Source organism: Notothenia rossii (assembly GCF_949606895.1).
Source record: "Notothenia rossii genome assembly, chromosome: 6".
NCBI classification, from domain to species: Eukaryota; Metazoa; Chordata; class Actinopteri; order Perciformes; family Nototheniidae; genus Notothenia; species Notothenia rossii.
Genome location: NC_136909.1, coordinates 4960754 through 4988253, shown reverse-complemented (window position 1 = coordinate 4988253; position 27500 = coordinate 4960754). Strand labels below are relative to the sequence as shown.

At 40.4% G+C, this 27500-nt stretch overlaps 1 protein-coding gene across 1 annotated transcript in view; it reads right to left on the bottom strand.

The window, feature by feature from the left end:
- citb (citron rho-interacting serine/threonine kinase b) overlaps positions 1-27500 on the bottom strand; it is a 124499-nt gene that overhangs the window by 51455 nt on the left and 45544 nt on the right. Inside the window, exons 11-17 of the mRNA XM_079687075.1 lie at positions 26364-26459; positions 23020-23136; positions 20718-20827; positions 17837-18011; positions 15119-15316; positions 9382-9435; positions 228-425 (exon numbers count right to left, since the gene is read on the bottom strand). Of these exons, the coding sequence (XP_079543201.1) occupies positions 228-425; positions 9382-9435; positions 15119-15316; positions 17837-18011; positions 20718-20827; positions 23020-23136; positions 26364-26459 (948 nt within the window). The remainder of the gene's footprint in view (positions 1-227; positions 426-9381; positions 9436-15118; positions 15317-17836; positions 18012-20717; positions 20828-23019; positions 23137-26363; positions 26460-27500) is intronic.

The following is a 27500-nucleotide window of genomic DNA, read 5'->3' as shown; positions in this document are numbered from 1 at the left end:
CACCATTTAACACACACACACACACACACACACACACACACACACACACACACACACACACACACACACACACACACACACACACACACACACACACACACACACACACACACACACACACACACACACACACACACACACACACACACACACACACACACACACACACACACACACACACACACACACACACACACACACACACACACACACACACACCCACGTACCTGTTTCTGGTTGTTGAGGTGCATCTCGCGGTCGGCCACCTCCCTCCTCAGCCGGTCCACGTCCTGGCCGAGGTGCAGCCGGTCCTCCCTCTCGTCTGAAGCCTCGTCCAGCTGCTTGGAGAGGTAGAAGTTCTGCCGGTTCAGCTCGGCGTTATCCTGCGTCAGCGCCGTCAGCTGCTCCTCCAGATCTGTGATCACCTGCAGGACGGAGCACATTATCTCAGCATCAAATCAAGTCGAAAGTCAACTTTGTAGTCAATCTTTCAGTTTGTGTGTACAGACAGAGAGATCGAAATACCGTTTCACACAATCCCGAATAGAAAAATACAAATATATATTAAAATATGTATAAAATCACAAACAAATGGTAACATACAGAGTACCACAACAATCAGACGAAGCCCGAAACATTAAAAACCATGTTTAGCAACTCCTTTGATGAAAGGGGATCACAGCATCTTAACGTTGTTTCGGACTGTACGGACTATTTCAATTAATGCAATGTTTTAAATAAATTGTACGGCAGTGAAATCAACCTCTTTTATCTGCTAATTAAAAGACAGGAAAATAAACAGGGCACCCAAAATATATAGTATATCACTTAAAAACAAACATAACAAACAATAATCATTCATTAAATTCAACCCTTTAGGTTTGTCTCACCAAATGGTTACTCAAAGTGAAATAGTTAAGTCTTAAACACTTACTGTAATGCATACAAGAGATACATATCCTGTTCCCCTTCTAAATAAAGTACATGTGACACGTAGACTGTGCAAAAGGATCTGGAAAAGGATTCTCTGACCTACTGTATATGTTATGCATTTTTACGATTCACAGGCATAATAAAAAGAGCATCATGCACTGAATGTGTGCAACAATCATTTCAATGCTTCAGGAAAGGTTCCTGCTTCAAGGTAGTGGTTTTGTTCAGTGCAACAGCCCTCACCCTGCAGAAGGTCTCTTACTGAAAGCTTCCAGAAACATCTTTTCATTAGATGGATCTAAGGTTAGCCCGAACCCTCTGACCCCAGGTAATTTACACACAGCTAAAGGTCTCTGTTCATTCTGCGTATTGTTTCTAATCCTCACAAGTCGAGCACTCCACTGCTGCATGATTACATGAAGCAGGCATCTGGGTTAGAGATATAATGCAGTGTGATATCTCCAGCCGAGCAGCCAGCCAATCATCTCATCAGTCTGTTCCTCCAATCAGCACTCAGACTGCTGTGCACTCTAATCATAATAGATTACATTTGTATAGCGCCTTTCAAGGAACCCAAGTCCGCTTTACACGGTGAGAATAAACAACCAAACAAACAAGAAGGGCAAATAATAAAGTAAATAATAAAGTAACATTTGAATGAATGGCAGCGAGACGAGGGTTAAAGACCCCCCATCCTCTCGTGGGAAACATGTCTAAGGCAAGGCAAGTTTATTTTTGCAGCACCTTTCAACACAAGGCAATTCAAAGCGCTTTACAAAAAGACATTAAGAGCAAACATATTATAAAATGCATTTAAAAGCAAAGATAATAAAACAAGAATAACTGTTGGAGACATTTTTTGTGTCCATAATAAATGTGTTATTTTCTAATACATTTTAATCTATTGTTATTAATTTAGGAATTAGTATTGAATTAAATATTCGGATAATAATTTGGATTTATTGTGATCAATCAGCTGTTATATTTCATTTCATTTGTATTTGCTCCAATCATGGTACGCAAAACCCAATGTACAATAATTGCCAATAAAACATGTTTCTAGAAACACACTGTAGAGAGGTGAAGTCCCTCCCTTTCCTCCATGGGACCTTATTTCGGAAAAAGTATGTATTGAAGTCAAAGGAGAGAGAAAGATTATCTTTCGATCCCGTTTGAATTGTGCCACGAATTACACATATGATGTTTGTCAATTTAAAAGATAATTTTGCAAGTCAAAAAAAATCAAAATGTGTCGTAAAACTGTGAAGTAACACTTTGTGTGAAACGCTCAATGAACTACATCTCCCGTCTCGCACCACACACCAAGACAGCCGTCACGTTGGCACATTTCACTTCCTTCTCTCAGAATGAGGCGGAAAGTATTAAAAGAGGTGAAAATCAGTCCAAGTCTGGGCATGTTGAGAGCTGTGCATACACACAAGGGGAGTTAGTCTGTTCCGTGAGAGCCAGCATGCGGGACCGGGATTCTGGGATTTGTAGTCTTTCTAGTATATTTATATTTCAACAGTTTTACGACAAACTGTGACTTTTTTGAAATGGAAATTTAAGATTGACAAACATCATATGTGTAATTCGTGGCACAATTCAAACGGGATCAAAAGATAATCTTTCTCTCTCCATTGACTTCAATGCATACTTTTTCAGAAATAAGGTCCCATGGGGCGGAAGTGGATGGGCGTGACTTCGCCTCTCTATTGAGCGAAAAGGAGCAGGGAGAAGAAAACAATCTTATGTGACCTGCCCCTTTCTAAAAAAAATAAAAATAAATAGAAATAGATTTGTCTGCCCTTCATCAACATAACAGTATCTTAGGATACTAAGAGAAACACAAAAAATACTGATTTCCCACTTGACCGTTAACGGAAAGAAACAAAACAACAACAAAAAACAACATTCCTATATAAGGAAGGGGTGGGACTGAGCTGGTCTTTGACCTCACTGATCATGTTTGTTTATTTGTTTGTTTAATTTTATGAAAAATGAATCCGCCAAAGGAAGGCAAATCAATCAGCGCCTACAGAGTTTTTATTTGGACTGTTTTTAACGTGTGAGTTAAGAAGCGGAGCCCCGTTAATGTGGCACACTTTTAAATATCCTACAAGAATGAGCCACTATCCATCCATCCATCCATCTTCTCCCACTTATCCGTGGTCGGGTCTCGGAGGTATCAGTTCCAGCAGAGAGCCCCACACGTTCCTTTCCCCTCATCAACCAGCTCTGACTGGGGGGTCCCAAGGCGCTCCCAGGCCAGAGAAGAGATATAATCCCTCCCCCTGGTCCTAGGTCTACCCCTCGGTCTCTTCCCAGCTGGACGTGCCTGGAACACCTGGCGCCCAAGTGGCATCCTAACTAGGTTAGCTACTTGCTAGAATGAGCCAAGACAATAACAAAAGAACCTGAATAGAAGTTACAGAGCAGTGTGAGATGTGAATAGTTCAATTAAAAGCAGCGGCAAAAAGAAAAGTCTCCAGCCTGGATTTAAAAGTAGTCAGAGCCGCAGCGGACCGGCAGGTTTCTGGGAGTTTGTTCCAGATATTTGGAGCATAATGTCTGAACTTCTCCGTGCACAACTTCCATGTGGCGTAGGGGGGAAGAGGCAAAGCTTTTAAGCCCGTGAATGAGCTGCTAAATACCGAAGGCGGGGCGAGGAAGTGATGCTCTGGGAAAATGTCTGTCATTTGAATCTGAACAGCAGCAACTTTAAAGAAATCACATCCGGGGCGTTGCATCCTGCTCAATACAAACCGCTCAATGGATGGAAGGAATAGGAAAAGGTTAGAAAAGTGTCAAAAGAATTATAATTTCACGGGAAGACTAGGGGTGGAGGAATGTGAGAATCTGGTTAGGGATATTCAATCAATGTTTATTCATATAGCCCAATATCACAATGTTACCTTTGTCTCAGTGGACTTCACAGTGTGTACAGAATATCTGTATGACAACACGACACCCTCTGTCCTTAGACCCTCTGTCCTTAGACCCTCTGTCCTTAGACCCTCACATCGTACAAGGAAACACTTCCAGAGAAACCCCACAGTTTAAAGGGGAACATGGGAGAAACCTCAGGGAGAGCAACAGAGGAGGGGTCCCTCTCCCAGGACGGACAGACGTGCAATAGATGCCGTGTGTAAATTGAAAAGATAATACATTTACAACACAGGTAGTCTAAATGTTTGTAAATGCATGTGTGTATAATAGGAAGATGAATCCACGAGGATATCCATCCAGGACTTATGATCCAGGACCACAGCAACAAGCACAGCCACGACTCCGGATCCCGGCGTAGATAGACACCAAAAAGAAAGAATTGTCAAATGTCTGGAACAAACTCCCAGAAACAACTCTGACTACCGTAATTTCCGGACTATAAGGCGCACCTGAATATAAGCCGCAGCAGCTCAATTGAATGATGTGTACATATATAAGCCGCACTGGACTATAAGCCGCAGGTGTTTTAATGTTTCATTACCATATGTAAGGGTTCGTGCACAGAGGGGATTGTCGGGAAAGAGATGGCTGTTTGAGGAAGCTCCCATTTATTAACATTTCAACAAACAAGTTGAATATTTGCATAAAGTATTCAAGTGTTACCATTTAGTGCAATAGTAGCTACAGAACATGTGCTGTGTAAACTGTACTGTATCACATAGCGTTTCAGACACACAAACTTTTCAACTTTCAAACTTAAACGGTGCGCTCCCAGCGCACGTACCGGCAGTGATCTACAGCAGTGGTTTTCAACCAGTGGTACGGGGACAAACTGTCTCGCTCTCGTAATGTCTGTCTGTCTTGCTCTCGTTCTGTCTCTCGTACCACTCTCGGTTCCACTTTTACTTTTGCGCGCTACCTGTCTCACTCTTTTCCGGCCTCCAGCTTTTCCTGCTGGAGCCCGCCGCTTAAAGGTGGGGGGGCGCGGACCGGCCATAGAGCCCATAGAGTTAAAGGTGTTGGACTGTAACCTGTAAAATCCATAGATTTAGGAGGTCCCCTAGTGGCCGTTAGCTGTAAAAATCCATAGATTAGCCGCACCGTTATATAAGCCGCAGGGTCGAAAAATTGGAAAAAAGGCGCGGCTTATAGTCCGAAAATTACAGTACTTTTAAATCCAGGCTGAACACTTTCTCTTTGCCGCTGCTTATAATTGAACTATTCAAATCTCACACTGCTCTGTAACTTCTATTCATGTTTTATTACCTCTGCTTTTTAATGTTTCTAATGTGTGTTATGCTCTTAATGTCTTTCATTTTTGTAAAGCGCTTTGAATCGCCTTGTGTTGAAAAGTGCGATATAAATAAACTTACCTTGCCTCAATACTCTCTGTGAGGGTGTGGAGCAAATACAGGGTTCAAATGAAGAGGCAGTGAATCAGTTACCTGGCTTTAATGAGCCGAGCGTTGACTGCTCACTGGAACATCTGCTCTCTCTGTGAAGCACGCGATTATTCACAAGACGTTGGATTACTCACCAAATTGTAAATGCTATCACTTTTTATTTTAATGCTACTGAGATATGGGAGATTGATGTGGATAATATGCTGCATGTATTTCATATTTCTCTCTTAATCCAGTCTAAAACACTTACTGTACAAGTAACAACAACTTCCAACTCTGAACATCAGCAGGAGAGGACTCTTTAAAGTAGAGACACTACATACTGATATACACCTGAACATCAGCAGGAGAGGACTCTTTAAAGTAGAGACACTACATACTGATATACACCTGAACATCAGCAGGAGAGGACTCTTTAAAGTAGAGACACTACATACTGATATACACCTGAACATCAGCAGGAGAGGACTCTTTAAAGTAGAGACACTACATACTGATATACACCTGAACATCAGCAGGAGAGGACTCTTTAAAGTAGAGACACTACATACTGATATACACCTGAACATTAGCAGGAGAGGACTCTTTAAAGTAGAGACATTACACACTGATATACACCTGAACATCAGCAGGAGAGGACTCTTTAAAGTAGAGACACTACATACTGATATACACCTGAACATTAGCAGGAGAGGACTCTTTAAAGTAGAGACACTACACACTGATATACACCTGAACATCAGCAGGAAAGGACTCTTTAAAGTAGAGACACTACATACAGATATACACCTGAACATCAGCAGGAGAGGACTCTTTAAAGTAGAGACACTACATACTGATATACACCTGAACATCAGCAGGAGAGGACTCTTTAAAGTAGAGACACTACATACTGATATACACCTGAACATCAGCAGGAGAGGACTCTTTAAAGTAGAGACACTACATACTGATATACACCTGAACATCAGCAGGAGAGGACTCTTTAAAGTAGAGACACTACATACTGATATACACCTGAACATCAGCAGGAGAGGACTCTTTAAAGTAGAGACACTACATACTGATATACACCTGAACATTAGCAGGAGAGGACTCTTTAAAGTAGAGACATTACACACTGATATACACCTGAACATCAGCAGGAGAGGACTCTTTAAAGTAGAGACACTACATACTGATATACACCTGAACATTAGCAGGAGAGGACTCTTTAAAGTAGAGACACTACACACTGATATACACCTGAACATCAGCAGGAAAGGACTCTTTAAGGTAGAGAAACTACATACTGATATACACCTGAACATCAGCAGGAGAGGACTCTTTAAAGTAGAGACACTACATACTGATATACACCTGAACATCAGCAGGAGAGGACTCTTTAAAGTAGAGACACTACATACTGATATACACCTGAACATCAGCAGGAAAGGACTCTTTAAGGTAGAGAAACTACATACAGATATACACCTGAACATCAGCAGGAGAGGACTCTTTAAAGTAGAGACACTACATACTGATATACACCTGAACATCAGCAGGAGAGGACTCTTTAAAGTAGAGACACTACATACTGATATACACCTGAACATCAGCAGGAGAGGACTCTTTAAAGTGAGGAGAATATGTCCTCTTTGGCCCTTACTGCACTCCGGCTGTCTTTCTGTCAACAGACAGACTAACGGATGAACCAACACAGCAACATCTTTGCAGCAGGGCAGAAATAGAAGGACTAATTTCTATCTGTGCAGATTATAGAGATGGTTGGCCAGCTGAACGCATGGACAGAGCTTTCTGAACAGTTTGTGAGTGGGAGGATCTCAGAAGTAGGGCACTGGCAGAAATGAAGACCATAATGATGTAAAAGGTAAATGAGTTTGAAGCAACTCAAATCCCTTAAACGTGACAACATCATGTACTCAAAGTTAGTGCGGCACTAATAATAATAATATAATAATAGTAACAGTATAAATAGTCTAGGGACTGAGAGAACTGTACACATGTCAGTGTGCTTGAACCTTACCTGTGTAGCAACACAAATAAAGTTACCTAGAAAACCATTTTTGATTAAAACATACTTAAACACAGCTCTCATTGCAAAATAAACACATTTGAGGGACTATTGAACGACACATTTACTTTTAACTGTTTAATAAACTGTATTTTATTGGACTTGGTGGACTATGAGATGCTTTGCTCTCTAATTAAAAACAGATAAAGTTGAGTACAAGAAAACAAAAAACACAAATCCTGTCACTTCCTGTCACTGATCCTGCTGGGCTTCTGTTGGCAATGAAAGCCCACATAGTTGTTAATTTGCACAAATGGTGTTGTGAAAACAAAGCAATTCAATTGGGAATTGAAGAACTACTTGGGTACAAAAGAAGAGTCTATTTGGAACAGTATTCCTCACCCAGCTCGACTGGATTCTCAATCACTGCTTTGTTAAGAAAGGTTATAGATAGTACCTGTTATATTTTTAGTACAAATTCAGCTGGGGTTCCAAGCAAACTGAGGAAATACTGAGGAAATAAAAACCGTGGAACATCCCGGAAAAAACCTGCAGCTTTAATTAGCAAACTACCATCCATTGCCAACACTTTTTACACTTATAGAACATTTAAAAAGCAAATAGCAGCTAGCAAAAGTGTTCTGTATACCAGAGCGCAGTGTTGTTTACAGCCAGCCACTGATTACATTCATCAGATCTGATAAACAGCTGCTGCTGCAGTCTAAACTCTGCACACATCATCGCGGGTATTACTTCAGATTCTGCTTTTATCACAAAGGAGACGTCCTGACACTAGGGTGAGTCTTAGCCTCTTTCCGACATGGAAAAGTTACATTTTGGGCACAGCTGTAGTGCCAATAGATGTGTGTGTTTTGACAACAGTGGGCTTGATCACGTAAAATATGCAGCATGTGTACGGCCGCTTACGTGAACTGCAAGTAATGTTTTTCTGCGGAAAGAAAAGTCCGAAGTTTCTCCGTCAGCACTGAAATGCAGTAATCTGAACTCATGATACTATCAAAGATATCTTTACTAGGGAAGTAACAACCACATTTTTGCTACGCTCTGTTGCCTCTGAAGTGAGCAACTTAAATGGTGATGTTTAAAAGGGAAAACACATAATCATAATTACATGCATGCCCTGGACTGCCAGACATTCTGTCATTCTCAAGAACAAACACAGAGTGCCAATCCGCCCCTGATCCATGGTCCTACTTATTACACTATAACCACAAAGAGAACCAAAGGAAAATCTAAAAATGTCACATTCAATGACTTCATTTCCCCATTCATGATATTCTTTACGAAAAACCAATATCTAATATAGGCTCTACAGTTTAGAATATAATACTGTGCTTATCTTTGAGCACAAATGATCCTTGGATGAAAAGGAATAAGAAGTCTAAAATCACAGGAAGTCACTTAAATATTATTATTATGATTATACATATTGTCCGAATTGTGAGGGAATATTTCTGTCTTTACTCCTAGACATTTAACATATTCTGTGTTTTGACATTTACGACCATCCCTGCTTCTAATCTCCCGTAAGGAATGTGTTAATGCAATCGTATGTTGATACTAGGTTTTATGGCCTGACCTGGTGGGCACAGGGGGGGGGGGGGTTTACGACTGTGAGAACGCTGTCTTTCTAAGCTCCACAGATGTGAGAGACATCTCCTGTGTCTGCAGATGTTTACACCCATCCCCAATATGTGGATTTGACTCTCTGTAAACTAGTTAAAAGGTCTACCAAGATGCGAGGCTGATCAGATTTGACATGGCAACCCACCCGTGCAGTCAGAACCTTTGACTGCGTGACTTGTGATGTGAATTTCTCCGGCCGATGCTTGTATTAAATACCAGTGTGAACTCCTGCTCGTCCCGTGTCCCCTTCATGACTCGGTGACTCCCACCCCATTGCTACACAGAAGTTTCCTCTACACTAATGAAGCCTGATTTACCCAGGAGTGACAGACACACATATGGACGGAGATATTACGGCAGCTTTAGGTTGGGATGTGTGACGATGTGTGAGGAAAGTGAAGCTGTGTGTTAGTGGAAAGAGAGAGGGCAGCTTACCGCACAGCTGTCTCTCAAGACGTCGAACTTTCGTTGAATCTCGTCTCTGTGAGCCTGCAGGAAACGACAAGAGAGAAGAAGAGTTAACAGTCACCTTCACTCAGAGAGAAGATCTCACAGATCTTATATATATCATATAATATCAGTTTGTTTATATGTATGTATTTGTGTCTAGATGTTGCAACTATACAGAGCTTTAGCAATACTGTATGTAACTATGGGCATGGCAATAAAGCTTTAGAATTTAAATTGAATTGAGCAGACGGTATTTGATCGGGAACATCTCAGACAAATTGAAGTGGTTAGAGTCATAATGTTCCCCAGGCAAGTCATTCAGACGACTTCACTGCCCATTAAGTTTACAGAGAATGGAAATGTGTTTTTAAATGACATCTTAAAGTCCTGAAGTGACTAATAATAAAAGTGCTGAGTGTATTATTCTTCCACTGGCGTGTCGTCCATTAAAATCTGACGTCAGAGCATGAAACACTACTATTAGAAATCAATAATGAAAAAGTGTTTTAAAGAAAGGCTGTATAAAATGTCTTAAGGGACCCAAAGGTAGAAACAGGCTGTATAGACGAGTCAGAACTGCTGAACACACTTAAAACACTGCTTGACTAAAAGGCAGAAGCACCTTAATTCAATTCAATCAGGAGAGACTTCATTTTGTTTAAAGAACATTTATTGACACATGTCATATGATAAATGTTAAAGGTCCCATGTCATGCTTTTCTGGTTCATACCCGTCCCCTTGTGTGTTATGTAGCTTCTGCATGTGAACGGTCTGCAGAGTCACAAACCCTCAAAGTACAGCCTGTAGCGAGTAGGGATGCCAGCAACTGACCATGATCAAATTCGAAAATCAGACAGCCCTGGCGCATATTAATCGATTATTCTTCGCCCCCATAGACGAGTTGGGATGGCGGAGAAATGCTCTCCGCAGCAGACCCATTCTCACAGCGTTATAAACCTTTTTCTTACTCAATATCAAGCCACACTTATTGTTTTTACTTCGGCTGCGAGTGTGTGTGTGTGCTCAGGATGAGTTTCGCTTGTTCTCGCTGTATTCCGCCGACCCGGAAATCTGTCCACTCCTCGCAGCAGCTCACAGCAACAACGAGCCTCTCAACGTCCCGACCAATCAGAGCACCCCAGGGAGAATGTAAATCTATTCTAGTAGACCTCAACAATGGAGATATGATCAGTAGAAATGGCCGTGACATGGGACCTTTAAGTCTTTGGCGATTAGACCCCGATCCTGAAATCGTATATCTAAAGGGGGAAATGCAGCCGTGAGCAAATAGGGAACCCCCCGGGGTCTAGACACTGGTGATGATTCTGAACATCTGGATTTGATGAGGAGGTGGGATGAAGAGGAGGTGTGATGAGGTCTTTGGATTAGCTCTCCTGGCACTGGATATGATGAAAGGAGGTGGATGGGGAGGAGGCGGGCGGCAGCATGAACACCTGGAGTCACAGCTGACTGCAGGAGAGAGGAGAACATTTTAAAGTTTGGCTGCAGGACGGTGATTGGCTGCTGGATACCCAGTCTTCCTGAAAGAACCTGCGCTGAGCTTCATTTATCATCATCCAGACGAGCCTACAAGGATTTTGGCTTGTTTTTAAATAATAAGTATAAAGAACATGAAGTCCTCAAATGGAGGGATATCTTTTGTGTTTAGAGTAACGGCGTAGTCTTGTATATTATTTATTTAGTTTTTTTGCGTTATGCATAAGTCTTTTAACATTTATTATTTCTTAAAGTACTTTATTTTCAATATTTTGTATTGTTCTTGATTGAATCAATATCTGTCCTATCCTGTGTTTCACCCTTATTGCTGTTTCTGCTAACACACCTGAGTTCCCTTACGGGGTTAATATAGGTTTATCTATCCATCCATCTTTTCTTATCTTAAATCTATTGAGGGGATTTGTTTTATTAGAAATATCCTACTTTTCTTTAAAATAAATTATATTATTATTAGTAAATTTATTGAACATGTTAGAAACAAAAAAAACAACAATAATAAGAACAAAGAGAAGCAAAATAAAACAAATAAAAATGATTCTCAAATAGTTTCCGTCATGTTCAAAAGGGGCAAGAAGAAGCTTAATAAAACATTAATCTAAATGCCAACCCTTCTCTTGCGTTAGGTCAGACCCCCCTTCCCATACTATATTCGGTCAAAATTGACCGGTGTGTTTTGCCCAGTGATATCTCTGGAACCCCTTTTCCAATTTTGATGGCTGACTCATTTGAACCGTCAAAGCAAGTAGAATCAAGGGGTGACAGACAGAATGACTCCAGGGGGGAATTTCATGTTATAATTGTGCAGTAAGTTCAAAGATAATGCTTACTGTTAGAGATGTCCCGATCCGATCACGTGATCGGGGATCGGAGCCGATCACGTGATTTTCAAAAGATCGGACTCGGGAGGAAAAAAATCGGGGATCGGGATTCTTTTTTTTTTTTTTTTTTTTTAAATACTTTTTTTTTAAATGTTGTATTCAATGTTACAAAACAAAAATGACCATGTTCAAGTCTTAAAGTCATCCTGAGGCCTTAGTTTTGGTTTCAAATTACACAACATCATGGATGTGTTGCTTCTTTGGGGCTTGTTTTCATAGACCTGCTTATTTCTCTCAAATCTGGCAACAGAGTGGGCGCAGTGTCTAATTGTAGCAGTAAGCTAACGAGTACTGATAAGCTTTATTTTGTTTTGATCCAATGCTGCACAACTGAACTGATCCAATGCTGCTGTGAAAGAAAGAAGCTATATCCATGTTGGATAGAATATCCAATTTAAATAAAAAAATAACCTTAAGGGACAACTTGAATGCTTTTTTTCTTTTTTTTCTCTTAATGCATTTCATAAAGATCGGATCGGGAAAAATCGGTATCGGCAAATTGTCAAAATCAAATGATCGGAATCGGATCGGGAGCAAAAAAAGGTGATCGGGACATCCCTACTTACTGTACATTAGTGTATATTATAAAAATGCTTGCCATGTAGGCTGTGTTTACTGGAGATGGAAATGCTTTAGTTAGTGTTGTTGCTGAGATTCTTCCCGTCCCAATGATGTATGGGATGTATTGATTTGAAACAAGCAAGTCAGTGTTTCATTGTGTGCTTTCAACTAGAGTATGTGGTCCGGACCCACCGGTGGGCCCATCAAGTTCAGAATTCACTGCATTCACTGTGGTGAATATAAAATAAGACACTGATACTGTTTTCCACAATGAACATTTAGAGAAAAATAAATATTCTCTCCCTCAGGGGCCTCTCCCTCAGGGGCCTCTCCCTCAGGGGCCTCTCCCTCAGGGGCCACTTCCTGGTATGTTGACTGTTGGTCAGGCTCATAATCTGGATTGCTGTTGTCTTCCATTTCTGAGACATCGTCCTCTATCTCCGGTTCAATCTCCTCTTCATCTGGTTCAAAACATTTGTCCAGAGCCTCTCTGACAGAAAATTGTCTAATCGGTCGCCTACTCATTGTGTCAAATGAGTCAAATGTGAGCAAGGCACACATATAACTGCATGAGAGACAGAAATGGAGGGGCATTTACTGCCAGAAACTGAGAGGTTTTTCTTTCTGGAGGTGAAGTTAGCATTTTTACCACGTCCGGTTCCTTTGACAAAAAGCAATGAGATCTCTCCATAGGGTTTTGGAAAATAGCTCGAAATAAGTTCTGTGGTTGAGACACATTTAAGAGACGGATCACGTTTTGTTCAGCGACATTAAATCCATCAGCAGTGACCCCACTGGTGATTTCTGAAGAGTTGACGTGTCTGAAAAACGATGGTTGTTACCAAGTGGCTGAATAGGACTACAGAAGTTGTCCAAGCCGTTGTACGTCATTACGCCGAACACGTAAACACTCCTCTAAGTTTGTTTGCCCTGTTCTGCTTGAAAGCGAGTACCTGCCTCCTGCAGACTGTTCAAACAAACACTTCAACTCGTACACTTTAGAATCTGTATGTTTGAGTATGGATCTTAAGTTGGCGTGACGTTGAAGCACCGACCCTGCTGTAGTTCCTTTATAGCATAACGTTAGCATTTTGCTTCTGGCGACTAGATTTATGATTAGAAAATTATAAAAGTAGTGTAGACATGTGGAGATTATCCGGCTGAACAAAACGTGATCCGTCTTTTAAATGTGTCTCAACCACAGACCTTATTTCCAGCTATTTTACAAAATCCTATGGAGAAATTGCATTGCTTTTTGACGAAGGAACCGGAAGGAGTTTACTTCCTGGTTTTAGGACGCGTCCCTGCGGTTCTCTTTACACTCATACCCATTCATTTCCTATGGCGGTCAATTCTGACTGAAAACATCATGGGTGTTTCACTGTTGAATCAATCACTAAAAGATCAATGCAAGTGATCAATTGTATATGTTCAGAGGTAGGAAGTAGTGGAGTACAAATACTTTGTTGCTGTACTTAAAGGTGGGGTAGGTAAGTTTGAGAAACCGGCTCGAGATACACTTGTTGTTATATTCCATGGAATGCTCTTAACATCCCGATAGCAATGAATATCTGAAGTGCTTTGACAACAAATCCATAAAAAAATATCATGTGTGGAAGCCGTAGCGCTGTAAAAAGCACGACCAATCATCTGAGCCGGCCCGGCTAAAGTAACTGGATGGCCTACCTGCCTGTCAGCCTTCCATCTGTGCACAAACTTATCTCATGCCCTCATTGGTCATGTGCGCGTTCGTGTGTGTTGGAGGAGGGGCTCTGTAAGGAAGTGGCACATTTTTGTGTATTTTCAAATTCTAGCGCACTCGAGCTGGTTTCTCCAAAATTACCTACCCCACCTTTAAGTACATTTTTCTGGTACCAGTACTTTACTCCACTACTTATTTTTCTGACGACTTTTTACTTTGACCTCTTAAATGTTGAACTCAAATACCTGTACTTTCTACTTCTTACATGTTGAACTCAAATACCTGTACTTTCTACTTCTTACATGTTGAACTCAAATACCTGTACTTTCTACTTCTTACATGTTGAACACAAATACCTGAACTTTCTACTTCTTACATGTTGAACTCAAATACCTGTACTTTCTACTTCTTACATGTTGAACACAAATACCTGTACTTTCTACTTCTTACATGTTGAACACAAATACCTGTACTTTCTACTTCTTACATGTTGAACTCAAATACCTGTACTTTCTACTTCTCACATTTTCCAAACAGGCTGGTTCCTTTAGTCTGAATGTGTGTTTGGTGGCGTGATCATTATTATTTAGAGTCATTGCGTGCCTATTGATTTGAACACGATCCGTGTATCCATCATTTCCTGGTCTTCTCTAAAGAAGAGGGACCAATGAAAACGTTGTCATGTTGCCGTTGGTCACCATGGAAACATTCATTAGCTAACAATGACATTATTGTTCTATTAATATAAAGGGAGGTCAGGTACTCTTTAAAACAGCTGCTAGTTATGGGTACTTTCTACTGAAGTACATTTCAAAGCCTCTTTACTTTGACTTGAGTAAAGAAGTTTAGTCAGTACTTCTACTTTCACCAGAGTATTTTTAAACACGAGTATCTGTACTTCTACTTGAGTAAAGGATGTGTGTACTTTTGCCCTCTGATTGTTTTAAAGCTCAAGAACAAACACGGATAATATTTGACCAGAATTTCTCCCATTTTTCTGACACAATAAAATCTTGAAACCCTGCTTCAGTACTCCTCTTCCTCCCCACTCCTCTTCCTCACCCTGAGCACGGTGATCTCCTCCTCTGCCTCAGCGGTGGTGTCCTCCAGTTCAGACCTGGCCTGCTGCAGCTGGTTCTCCAGAGCCAGCCGAGCCGCCTGCAGGTTGCTGATCTGAGACTCTCGCTCCTGCAGAGACAGACTCAGATCTGACGCCTGGCGCTTTATCTCCAGCTTCTGCTCCTCGTGCTCCAGACCCAGCTGAGAGGGAGAGACAGGAGGTGAGGAAGGGGGAGGAAGGGTTAATCCACACGGACAGTAAGCCATGACTCTGGTTGGACAGGTTGAGCAGCTTTTTGGTAACATCTGAAATAAAATATGGACGTTTTGGGGATTTTTACTCCTCCAGTAACTCTAAGATAAGAAATACACTGAACAAAATTATAAACGCAACACTTTTGTTTTTGCCCCCATTTCTCATGAGATGAACTCAAAGATCTAAAACATTTTCTATATACACAAAATAACCATTTCTCTCAAATATTGTTCACAAATCTGAAAAGATCTGTGATAGTGAGCACTTCTCCTTTGCCGAGATAATCCATCCCACCTCACAGGTGTGGCATATCAAGATGCTGATTAGACAGCATGATTATTGCACAGGTGTGCCTTAGGCTGGCCACAATAAAAGGCCACTCTGAAACGAGCATTTTTGCTTTATTGGGGGGGTCTGGGGGGGTCCGAAAACCCTAGGGTTAAACCCTAACCCTAACCCTAACATGTCACCCATCTCCTTGGCATAGAGTTGATCAGGTTGTTGATTGTGGAATGTTGGTCCACTCCTTTTCAATGGCTGTGCCAAGTTGCTGGATATTGGCAGGAACTGGAACACGCTGTCGTATACGCCGATCCAGAGCATCCCAAACATGCTCAATGGGTGACATGTTAGGGTTAGGCTTTAACCCTAGGGTTTTCGGACCCCCCCAAACCCCCCCAATAAAGCAAAACTGCACGTTTCAGAGTGGCCTTTTATTGTGGCCAGCCTAAGGCACACCTGTGCAATAATCATGCTGTCTAATCAGCATCTTGATATGCCACACCTGTGAGGTGGGATGGATTATCTCGGCAAAGGAGAAGTGCTCACTATCACACATTTTTTCAGATTTGTGAACAATATTTGAGAGAAATGGTTATTTTGTGTATATAGAATTTTTTTTAGATCTTTGAGTTCATCTCATGAAAAATGGTAGCAAAAACAAAAGTGTTGCGTTTATATTTTTGTTCAGTGTATGAAGTGTCAAAAAAGGTTGTTGATCAATACTAGTTTATAAGGCTGAGTATCAGTTCCCTCAAAGCAGGGATACTCAGCCTGCTTCACCTGAGGTCACTTTTGCAAATTGGGTCACTCACCACCTTACTCTGCGTTTTATATAAAAAGGGCTATTATGATCTTTTTACAGGTATTTCCAATGGCAAATTATAAAATGAAAGACATAAGAAAAATACCCAAAAATATAAAAAAATGTAAAAGAAGGAAAATATAATAATAATAATACAATTTATATTAATAATGAATATTATAAAACCAACTCATATCTAATCAAACCAACTAATATCTCCTGCTCCATCACTCTTTTAGCAGACATGACTCAGCAGTCTCCCCCCTCACAGATTTGACTCAGCAGTCTCCCCCTCACAGACTTGACTCAGCAGTCTCCCCCCTCACAGACTTGACTCAGCAGTCTCCCCCTCACAGACTTGACTCAGCAGTTTCCCCCCTCACAGACTTGACTCAGCAGTCTCCCCCCTCACAGACTTGACTAAGCAGTCTCCCCCCTCACAGACTTGACTCAGCAGTCTCCCCCCTCACAGACTTGACTCAGCAGTCTCCCCCCTCACAGACTTGACTCAGCAGTCTCCCCCCTCACAGACTTGACTCAGCAGTCTCCCCCCTCACAGACTTGATTCAGCAGTCTCCCCCCTCACAGACTTGACTCAGCAGTCTCCCCCCTCACAGACTTGACTCAGCAGTTTCTCCCCCCTCACAGACTTGACTCAGCAGTCTCCCCCCTCACAGACTTGACTCAGCAGTCTCCCCCTCACAGACTTGACTCAGCAGTTTCTCCCCCCTCACAGACTTGACTCAGCAGTCTCCCCCCTCACAGACTTGACTCAGCAGTTTCTCGCCCCTCACAGATTTGACTCAGCAGTCTCCCCCTCACAGACTTGACTCAGCAGTTTCTCCCCCCTCACAGACTTGACTCAGCAGTCTCCCCCTCACAGACTTGACTCAGCAGTTTCTCCCCCTCACAGACTTGACTCAGCAGTCTCCCCCTCACAGACTTGACTCAGCAGTCTCCCCCCTCACAGACTTGACTCAGCAGTCTCCCCCCTCACAGACGTGACTCAGCAGTCTCCCCCTCACAGACTTGACTCAGCAGTCTCCCCCCTCACAAACTACAGACTTGACTCAGCAGTCTCCCCCCTCACAGACTTGACTCAGCAGTCTCCTCCTCACAGACTTGACTCAGCAGTCTCCCCCCTCACAGACTTGACTCAGCAGTCTCCCCCTCACAGACTTGAATCAGCAGTCTCGCCCCTCACAGACTTGACTCAGCACTTTCTCCCCCTCACAGACTTGACTCAGCAGTCTCCCCCCTCACAGACTTGACTCAGCAGTCTACCCCCTCACAGACTTGACTCAGCAGTTTCTCCCCCCTCACAGACTTGACTCAGCAGTCTCCCCCCTCACAGACTTGACTCAGCAGTCTCCCCCCTCACCTCTCTGAGCCTGGTCTCCTGCTCCATGACTCGGCTCTTGTTGCTCTGTTCCTGCTGACTCATCTTCTCCAGATGTTCCTCCAGCTTAGCGTTCTGCGCCTCCAGCTTCCCGGCCTGAGACTCCAGGTAGAACTTCTGCTGCCGGAGCTCCGAGATCATCTCCTCCTGCGCTTTCCTGCCGAAACCACACAGACGGGTGTGCAAACACTTCGACACGAGGCAAAGCAACCTGGGGTCGTGCTGGGAGTCGTTCACGCTCTCCAAGGACAAACAACTAGGCGGCATTTTGCACAATGCTCTATAATAACGTGCAATTACGTATCTGCCACTATGTTGTTTTACACTACTAAATACTGTTAATGTCTACATTAATTATGTGACCGTCTATGTTTCCTGTGGTTATTTAATTGCTCTTTTTACTGCACTGTTAGTGTACAGTCGTATCATTATGCTGCTGGGTTTATTGTATTTTTGTAACTCTGGCACAACAATTTCCTTCGGGATAAATAAAGCTTATCGTATCTTAAACGTTTAACCTATATGTTGCCCATGATCTTATATAAGACTGCTAAACACCTGAACTCTGTAAACATTCATCCGCTTGTCATCTTGCAATTGACTTATTAATATAAATAGTTATCACCGCAATAAACCGTATTTAATTTGGTCTTAATGTACATTATTTAATTTTACATTCCGTTCTTGTACATATCATTTTTTATTTTATTATATATGTTGCATTGCTGGAGGAGCTCAGGTCAGAAGAATTTCATTGCCATTTCTACACTGTAGCTTTGTGCTCCTGATGTTAAACCTTTGAATTGAAATGTAATGTGAATATTATAAAAATAATGACTGTATAAGCTAATGTTTTATTAGAACAGTCACACAAAAGCTAACCCCCAAAATGTCACTGTCCGAAACGAGATCTAGAGAAATGGGTTGTCATTGCTTTTATTTAAATGTTTCTGTTAGGACTGCTACTAATGTTCATAGAGTGGTGCGGGAACGAGTCCTAAACCCGGAAGTGAGTCAGCGTTTCACCACTTCCTGTTTCCTCGTCTCAGAGCCAATGGGATTTCTCCGTATAGGGTTCATACACTTTTTCACCAATGATTTTCCATGACTTCTCCAGACTTCTAATTTCCATGACCAAAGAAATAACTCTTTCTCAGCGGTACCACTGAAAATGGTTTATTTTAACATGGAACAGGAAAATAAGGTCTGCGTATGAAACATGTTGTGCCGATCTAAAACAAATCCAATAGTAGGCTTACTAGCTTCTACAGCTACTAGCTAAAATCTCTCACCAGCAAAACACCTCGACAGTTAAATGCCATTTTACGTTTCATTACTATACGATACAGTATTTATTATCATTATAGTATTACTATTTTGGCGATTAGATCCAATATAAATTATATTTGATGCAACTTTAGTTACATTTCCATGACTTTTCCAAAACTTTGGGAAAAATATTGTTTTCCAGGGCCTGGAATTAGCATTTTTAATTTCCATGACTTTTCCAGGTTTTTAATGACCGTAAGAACCCTGTCCATAGGATTTTGGAAAACAGCTGAAATAAGGTCTGTGGTTGAGACTCATTGAAGAAACGGATCACGTTTTGTTCTACATTAAATCCATCAGCAGTGACCCCACTGGTGACTTCTGAAGAGTTGACGTGTCTGAAAAACGATGGTTGTTACCAAGTGGCTGAATAGGACTACAGAAGTCGTGGAGGCCGTTGTACGTCATTACGCCGAACACGTAAACACTCCCGCTAAGTTAGTTTCTGTTCTGCTTGAAAGCAAGTCCCTGCCTCCTGATAACTGTTCAAACAAACGCTTCAACGTGTACACTTTAGAATCTGTATGTTTGAATATGGATCTTAAATTGGCGTGACGTTGAAGTCGTGCGACCCTGCTGGACTCGACTGTAGTTCCTTTAGCGTAACGTTAGCATTTTGCTTCTGGCCATTAGATTTATGATTAGAAAATCATAAAAGTATTTGTATTTATTTATAGAAGGACCATGCACATAAAAAACATTAATCTCAGCAAAGAGAAGAGATGCAATATGCCAGATTAAAGCTAATAGCTCATTTCCATCTGTGGTCCTCAGGCAGGTTCATAACAATCAATAAACAAATAATGACATTGCATGATCTCTATCAGTCAAACCATTTTAAAACCTGATTTAAGTACAGCTCAATAAATTAATACATAGTGCACTTGAAATACACTTACATGATCTCGGTCTCAAATAATTATAAAGCCTGATTTAAATACAGGTTACGAACATAATACTAAGTACACTTCAAATACACTTAAATAAAATATCTAAGATAGTATGACAATACAGTTCAAATAAAACAAAACTCAGATTACAGTGTAATTAATGTTGGCATGACTGGTTGGACATGTGGAGGTTATGAACAAAACGTGCATTCATCAAACAGGCTCGTTTTCAACAGATCTTATTCGAGCTATTTTCCAAAACCCTATGGAGAGATCCCATTGGCTCTGAGACGAGGGAACAGGAAGTGGTCAAATGCTTCAAATGCTTCCGGGCTTTAGGACTCGTTCCTGCACCTCTCTATTCAACTAATGTTCATTTCACTCCTACTACTTCAGGTTTAGTTACTTTTCAATGTTTTTCGTGTACATCATAATGATCTAAGCTACAACTCTTTTTGTTGTGCGACCCTGTGGGGCATAAGGACAATAAATGATCTTTAAATGCTGGAACTTTCCAACTTTCAACGGTTGGAAACATCATTTGCTGACATGATTGCATGAAACATTACTTCAGCGATTAATAGATGAACACAACAGTTGGATATTTATTTTTGCTGACTACTCCTTGTACTTGCAGGACTTACATGTTTTTCTGGGTGTAGATGCTGCTGTTGGCTGCCAGCTTGTTGGCCTCAGAGAGCTCGGAGATCCTCTGCTCCAGACTGTTCATCTTAGAGTCCATCGCATTGATGGTCTGCACACAGATCATACAATCCTCAAAGTAAGCATCAAGAAAGATCACATCACAGGCTTTCATTACGTTCACAGTGAACATTAAAGTTAACAGATATTGTTCTAAACTGTATTAAAGTAAACATGTATTATTGGGGACTGTTTTCAAGTAATCCTAAATATATATACCCTTCTTACTCACTGACCTAGATACCAGCACACACACATTCTTTTCAGCACACACACATATTCTTGTCAAGGTCCTTTCTGGGCACCAATATATCTGTGTACAATGTTTGATTATCTGGGAAAGAATAGTTTGTGTGAAATGTTCCTTGGGAAAGTAAAGGAGTGAATTCAGGTGCAAGACAAAAGATTGATTCTGTCCTTGGATAGTTCCGAAGCTCTCACGCTCTGTTCAGAAGTAAAATACATGTTTCCCAGAACTCTGATTCGCTTAGGAGTGAAATCGACTGCCTCCAAATCTGTCTATGTATACTGATGTTTATCCGTCCACGGGGCTTCCTGTTTCTGACTGGCTGGTCCCGATACCTGTATCGCACGGCAGTAGAACTGGAAGTCCGGAGTACTCTGTAACTTGTATGGGTTTTCTTTACCATTAAAATCAATCAGATTATTGTTATAACTTTTATGCCGGTGTTTTGAACTCCTTCTTCTTATTAATGTGACCAGGCTCATCTAACGGACGGCGCGGAGCAGAGGTGGGCTTTAAGCCACCACCACTGTGGTGTTTTGCTCCCACAACAGTGAGGCTCATTATTCTGTGATCTACAATAAAAGATCCAGGGGGGGGGTCCGGTTCCTTTTTCCATCTTATGCTACACATACTTCATACCACTCGATTTTGGAGGCAAATAAAAGTGTTGTACTTTTACTCCACTACATTGATTTGAAACTAATAGTTACTAGCTACGTCTTCCATATAAAAACACATGATATACTTATCTGATAGAACGTAGTACTGTACTAAAAATCAACACAGTATTTAAAATGTTTTTATTTAAACTTAAAAGAAAAACATTCTATAAGTATTTACATTTTTATATTCTAAGTACATTTAGCTGATACGACATCTACTTACGTAGTTCGGAGTAATGAAGTATTCTAAGATCATTTCTAATTTTACTCAGGTTAAGGTTTTGAGGAAGTAATGCAAGTGTTTCAGGTAATTGTACTTTATTTATTTACTTTCTTGTTCTAACTTCTCCACTGCATCTAAGAGGGACATCATTGTATCTTTTCTGATACATATATACTAATAGTGTACTTGGTAGTACATAACGTATCCAACATTTGCTCGACATTGACGAATAACAACTTAAAAAACTGAAAAACTATGAGTATCTGTTTAATAAATATCCTGTAATAATAAAACTCCTCTAAAAGAGCCATTCTGCACAAAGTGTACTTTTACTTGTGTTACTCTCGGACTAGGTGCATTTAGCTGATGATACTTCTGTATTTCTACTTAAGTTACATTTTGAATTCAGATGTGTACTTGTTAGTAGAGATGTCCCGATCCGATCACGTGATTTTCAAAAGATTGGAATCGGGAGAAAAAAAATCGGGGATCGGGATTTTTTTTTTTTTAAATACTTTTTTTTAAATTTTGTATTCAATATTACAAAACAAAAATGACCATCTTCAAGTCTTAAAGTCATCCTGAGGCCTTAGTTTTGGTTTCAAATTACAGAACATCATGTATGTGTTGCTTCTTTGGGGCTTGTTTTCATAGACCTGGTTGCTTATTTCTCTCAAATCTGGCAACAGAGTGGGCGCAGTGTCTAATTGTAGCAGTAAGCTAACGAGTACTGATAAGCTTTATTTTGTTTTGATCCAATGCTGCACAACTGAACTGATCCAATGCTGCTGTGAAAGAAAGAAGCTATATCCATGTTGGATAGAATATTCAATTTAAATTAAAAAATAACCTTAAGGGACAACTTGAATGCTTTTTTTTCTCTTAATGCATTTCATAAAGATCGGATCGGGAAAAATCGGTATCGGCAAATTGTCAAAATCAAATGATCGGAATCGGATCGGGAGCAAAAAAAGGTGATCAGGACATCCCTACTTATTAGGGAGTATTCTAAGACCAAAGTATTTCTATTCTTCCTTCAGTTTAGGACGTGAGTTCTCCTCTCTGCAGGAGTGTGTGTCAGTGTGATAAATGTTGATAGTCTCAGTTCTTACCGCCTTCTGGTCGCTGATGACGCTGCACTTGTCGCTCACCTCCTCCTCAAACTTGCTCTGACTCGACTCCAGCATCTCCTTATCGGCCATGTCCGCTTTCATCTGGACCTCCAACACCTGCTCAGGACCACAGAACCACAGAACCAGAGAACAAGAATCAGGAAGTCACTTAACAGCACGGAGAGCAGCGTGAAGAGGACACACACACACGCACACACACACACACACACACACACACACACACACACACACACACACACGTACACAATCACACGCACGTACACACACACACACACACACACACACACACACACACACACACACACACACACACACACACACACACACACACACACACACACACACACACACACACACACACACACACACACACACACACACACACACACACACACACACACACACACACACACACACACACACACACACACACACAGTCTAAACCAGTGAGTCTGTTAGCCAGGGACAGTGCACATTCATCAACAGATCTGTTTTCATCTGAAGTCCCTGGACAGATTTTGCAAGTCAACCTAAAGACAGATTTCACTTCAAACAGTAAATACAATCAAATAAAAACATGCAACATACAGAACTGGACATCTTAATTAAAAACAGAGGGATGCATATCGTTGACTTTTTTACGATACCGATACCACTGAACGATACCGATACTCAACCGATACATATCGTGATACTTTGAAAATGTATCATCCCACAATTACTCCCATGAAGCGCTTTACGATATAGTTAACATGTCAAATGAATATTTAAATTCAATTGTGGGACTTCTTGGACCTTTAGTTATGAACAAACAATGAAAAATACATAAACAATATGAAGAAAACCGATTATGGAATATCTTTTATAACACCCGCCATCAGGTGTGCCGCGTGAATAGCACATCTTGTCAATGCAAACAGACCGTTATTGCACCGTTACAATTCATGTTAAACCTGAGATTCGACTAGAGAACAAATACATAATGGAATAATGGTCATGAGATCTCGGCATTGCACAAACAAACAAATCTCATCTTTAAAATCAACATTTGCCTTCACTGGTGAGAGAAAACAAATCCCATCACAGTTCATTTGTGGGACTTTTACCTTTCTAGTATTGAACAAACAATGAAAAATACATAACATTTGAAGAAAAACGATTACGCAATCTAATTTATAACACCCGCCATCACGGGCCACGGACTCACTTTTAAAATTAAATTAAAAAAAAAAAAATTATATATATTTTTTAAAGTATCGAAACTTGATCTGATTTCGGTACGGTATACCGTAGCCACCAGTAACCGGTATCTCAGTAATACCGGATACCGATATGCATCCCTAAGAACAATAAAAACAAAAATGTTAAAACACAGGCGGTGTGGACAGACAGTGGGTTTAAAAATCTACCGTCATGATGAAAACAATGCCGACCTAAGTGTATTTAAAATAGGCAAACAGACAAAGTGCTCGTAAGTGATTTCAGCAGAATTTATCATGAAAGGTTTCCTTGTTTGGAGTTAAGATTTACGGCGTTGGCTTGGGTTAAATATCTATTCCTAGTGCTGAATTGTATAAATAGCAATACCTATGGATAATTACACATTTGAATGCTAGTATTAATTTGTAATTTGCGAGGAGATAAAAACAAATACAGGTGCGGTGTTGTTATACAGACATGCATGACCAACTGTTGAGAGAAATCAGAGGGTTTTTAACTTTATTATAACTTGACTTCTGAATTATTGGAATAACGTCGGACAACTTTCTGACATTAAGCTAGAGTAGGGGTGTCAAACTCAAGGCCCGGGGGCCAAATCCGGCCTGTGACTTCATTTTCTGTGGCCCCACAAGAGCTTGCAAAGAATATAATATGTTTATTATACTGTTACAGGCCAATTTACAGAAGCACGTTGCCCATAAACTACATGTCCCACAATGCATCTCAAATATGCCCTTTTTTTTTCCTCCAGAATTTGGCTTTTCTTTTAAAATCATTTTGTGACATTCTCACTGAAGAGACTTGCATTTATTTGCCCTAGACCAGTGGTTCTCAACTGGTCAGGCCTCGGGACCCACTTTTTACTTGGTCAATACATCGCGACCCAACATTTTGAAGCACTCAAATCTATTCAACAAAAAACGTGCTGTAATATATACGCTTTTCAGCATACAATATTAAAGTGAAGTACAGTGCATATATCCCTTCACAGAACTAAAGTACGCTTTTAAAAAAGTTTTTATGAGATGGTGGAATCAAAGCTGAACTGTAACACAAAAAGGAACACATACTGGAAACCCAACCCCAGCAGGGGGGTCTGGGGGGATTCTCCCCCAGGAGATTTTTAGAAATACTAACATAAACTACGCATTCTGGTTTACTCTGAGAAGAAAATAAATACATTTATTACTACCCGACATTTTAATAATATTTTATGCCATTGTTTGTTTTTCACTTTGTTCTGACATCTTGCTGCGAGAAGAGTAAAGAGGAGATAGTCTGTGTGACTTACTTTAAATTGTGGGTAAGGGTAGATAGCTCCCTTTGTTCTGTGACCTGTCAGTCATCAAACCGGGGGTCATATTTCATTATGTGTTCATTTGTATCTGAAGTTGTACCCATGGATGTATAAAGAAGAGTTCTACTGCAAAGTTATTCTCCGTGGGGACTTCCGGCAACAATCTTGATTCTGATTGGCCAGAAGACTCGAAAAAACATCAGCAAAGATATTTTATTGAGAAGATGATCACTACGTGACAGAAGTTTTCAAAACCGTTTATGGTCTCCGGGTCCAACGCCGACTGCATGCGCAGCGTTAGAAAATCGGGCCTTCAAAATAAAAGTTGGACTTTTTCCCCCAAAAAATAAAAAAAATAATTCCCAATTTTTTTTTCAATTTTTTTTTCTTCACTCACACATCCGCGACCCACTCGAAAGGTCGCGACCCACCAGTTGAGAACCACTGCCCTAGACTTCTGCTTTCAGTCGTAGTTAATTATGAAGTTATTACCTATCTCATAATAATCCAATGCAGAGGCAATAATGTTATATAATACATTATTTTATATATATTAAATATTTATATATGTATTTTTATATAGTCTTAAAGTTACGGCCCTTTGAGTGCAACCATAATGCTGATGTGGCCCGCGACGAAATTGAGTTTGACCCCCCTGAGCTAAAGCATCGAAAAAACTGCTGTTATTCCGTGATATAATATATAATAATGTGTGCTACACTTTCTGGACATATTGCTAGACAACGTCTGTGGACTGGATATGTATTTATATATATGTATATATGTATTTATGTGGAGATGTCACCTTTATCTTGTCTTCATACAGCTTCTCCTTCTGCTTCAGGTGAGTCTCTAAACGCTGCGAGGTGCCCTGAGTCTCTCTCAGATTCTCCTCCAGCACCTACACAAACACACACCAATTTAAATGAGAATAAGGTCACACAAATACAAAATCTGCTCTACTCTTTTATTCGATTACAGATACATATACAGGTACTGCTTTTGGTTCAATATCCTCTAGTTCTTACGAGTAAAATGAAACCACTTATCACAAACATTTCCTGACTCTTGAAGTAAATAATAATACTAACATTAAATCAGTTGCCAATGAAACCGTTTACATCACCTTGTTTGGATTAAACTATTTAGTGCTCGCTAATTTCCAAATTATCTTTAATTACTTTATTGGTTTAGTTGTCAGGGACCATGTACACACATAACATACATCTAGATAAGATGCTTTGTATAGCAGTTTGCTCATTTCATCTGCAGTCAACATCAAACACAGCACATACAATTCAATAACAACATTAACACACATGATATCACAACATATTTCATACACTTGCGTTTAAAACTAATACACTTCACATACAATCTACATTTCTATCTTCAACATCGTAAAGACTAGATTCAAGACTAATTTACGTAAAATAAGAAAAACGATACCAAACGCAGAAAACTAAAAATAATGTGTGTATGAGAGATTATTTACAATCCATGTAGATGACGACGAGTGAACCTACAAAATAACTTTTCTAAATGTTTATATCATTAAAAACATTTTCAATAAAACAGCAATTGATGCAATTTCTGACCAAATTATCCGATTTTCACAGAAGAATATTCACTGTTTAGCTTTCTCATTTAGGGTTAGGGTTGGTTCATTAACAATGTTTAATATGTTTGGTTTACCTGAGTGATTGTGCAGATGAAACACCATCAAGTATTCGAATTCAACCATGAAACATAAGAGTTCAAATAAAGCACATTTCAAAAGCTCAAGACTTTATTAAAGCAGATAAAAGTTTAGTAAGGTTAATGAATAAAACATTTTATCATTAAAGAACTGCTCCTGAATCAGAGAACACTTAATCACAATCAGTTCCTGCTGGTAATGTGCCTCATGGTGTTTTAAAGAAATACAGTTATTTTTATATCA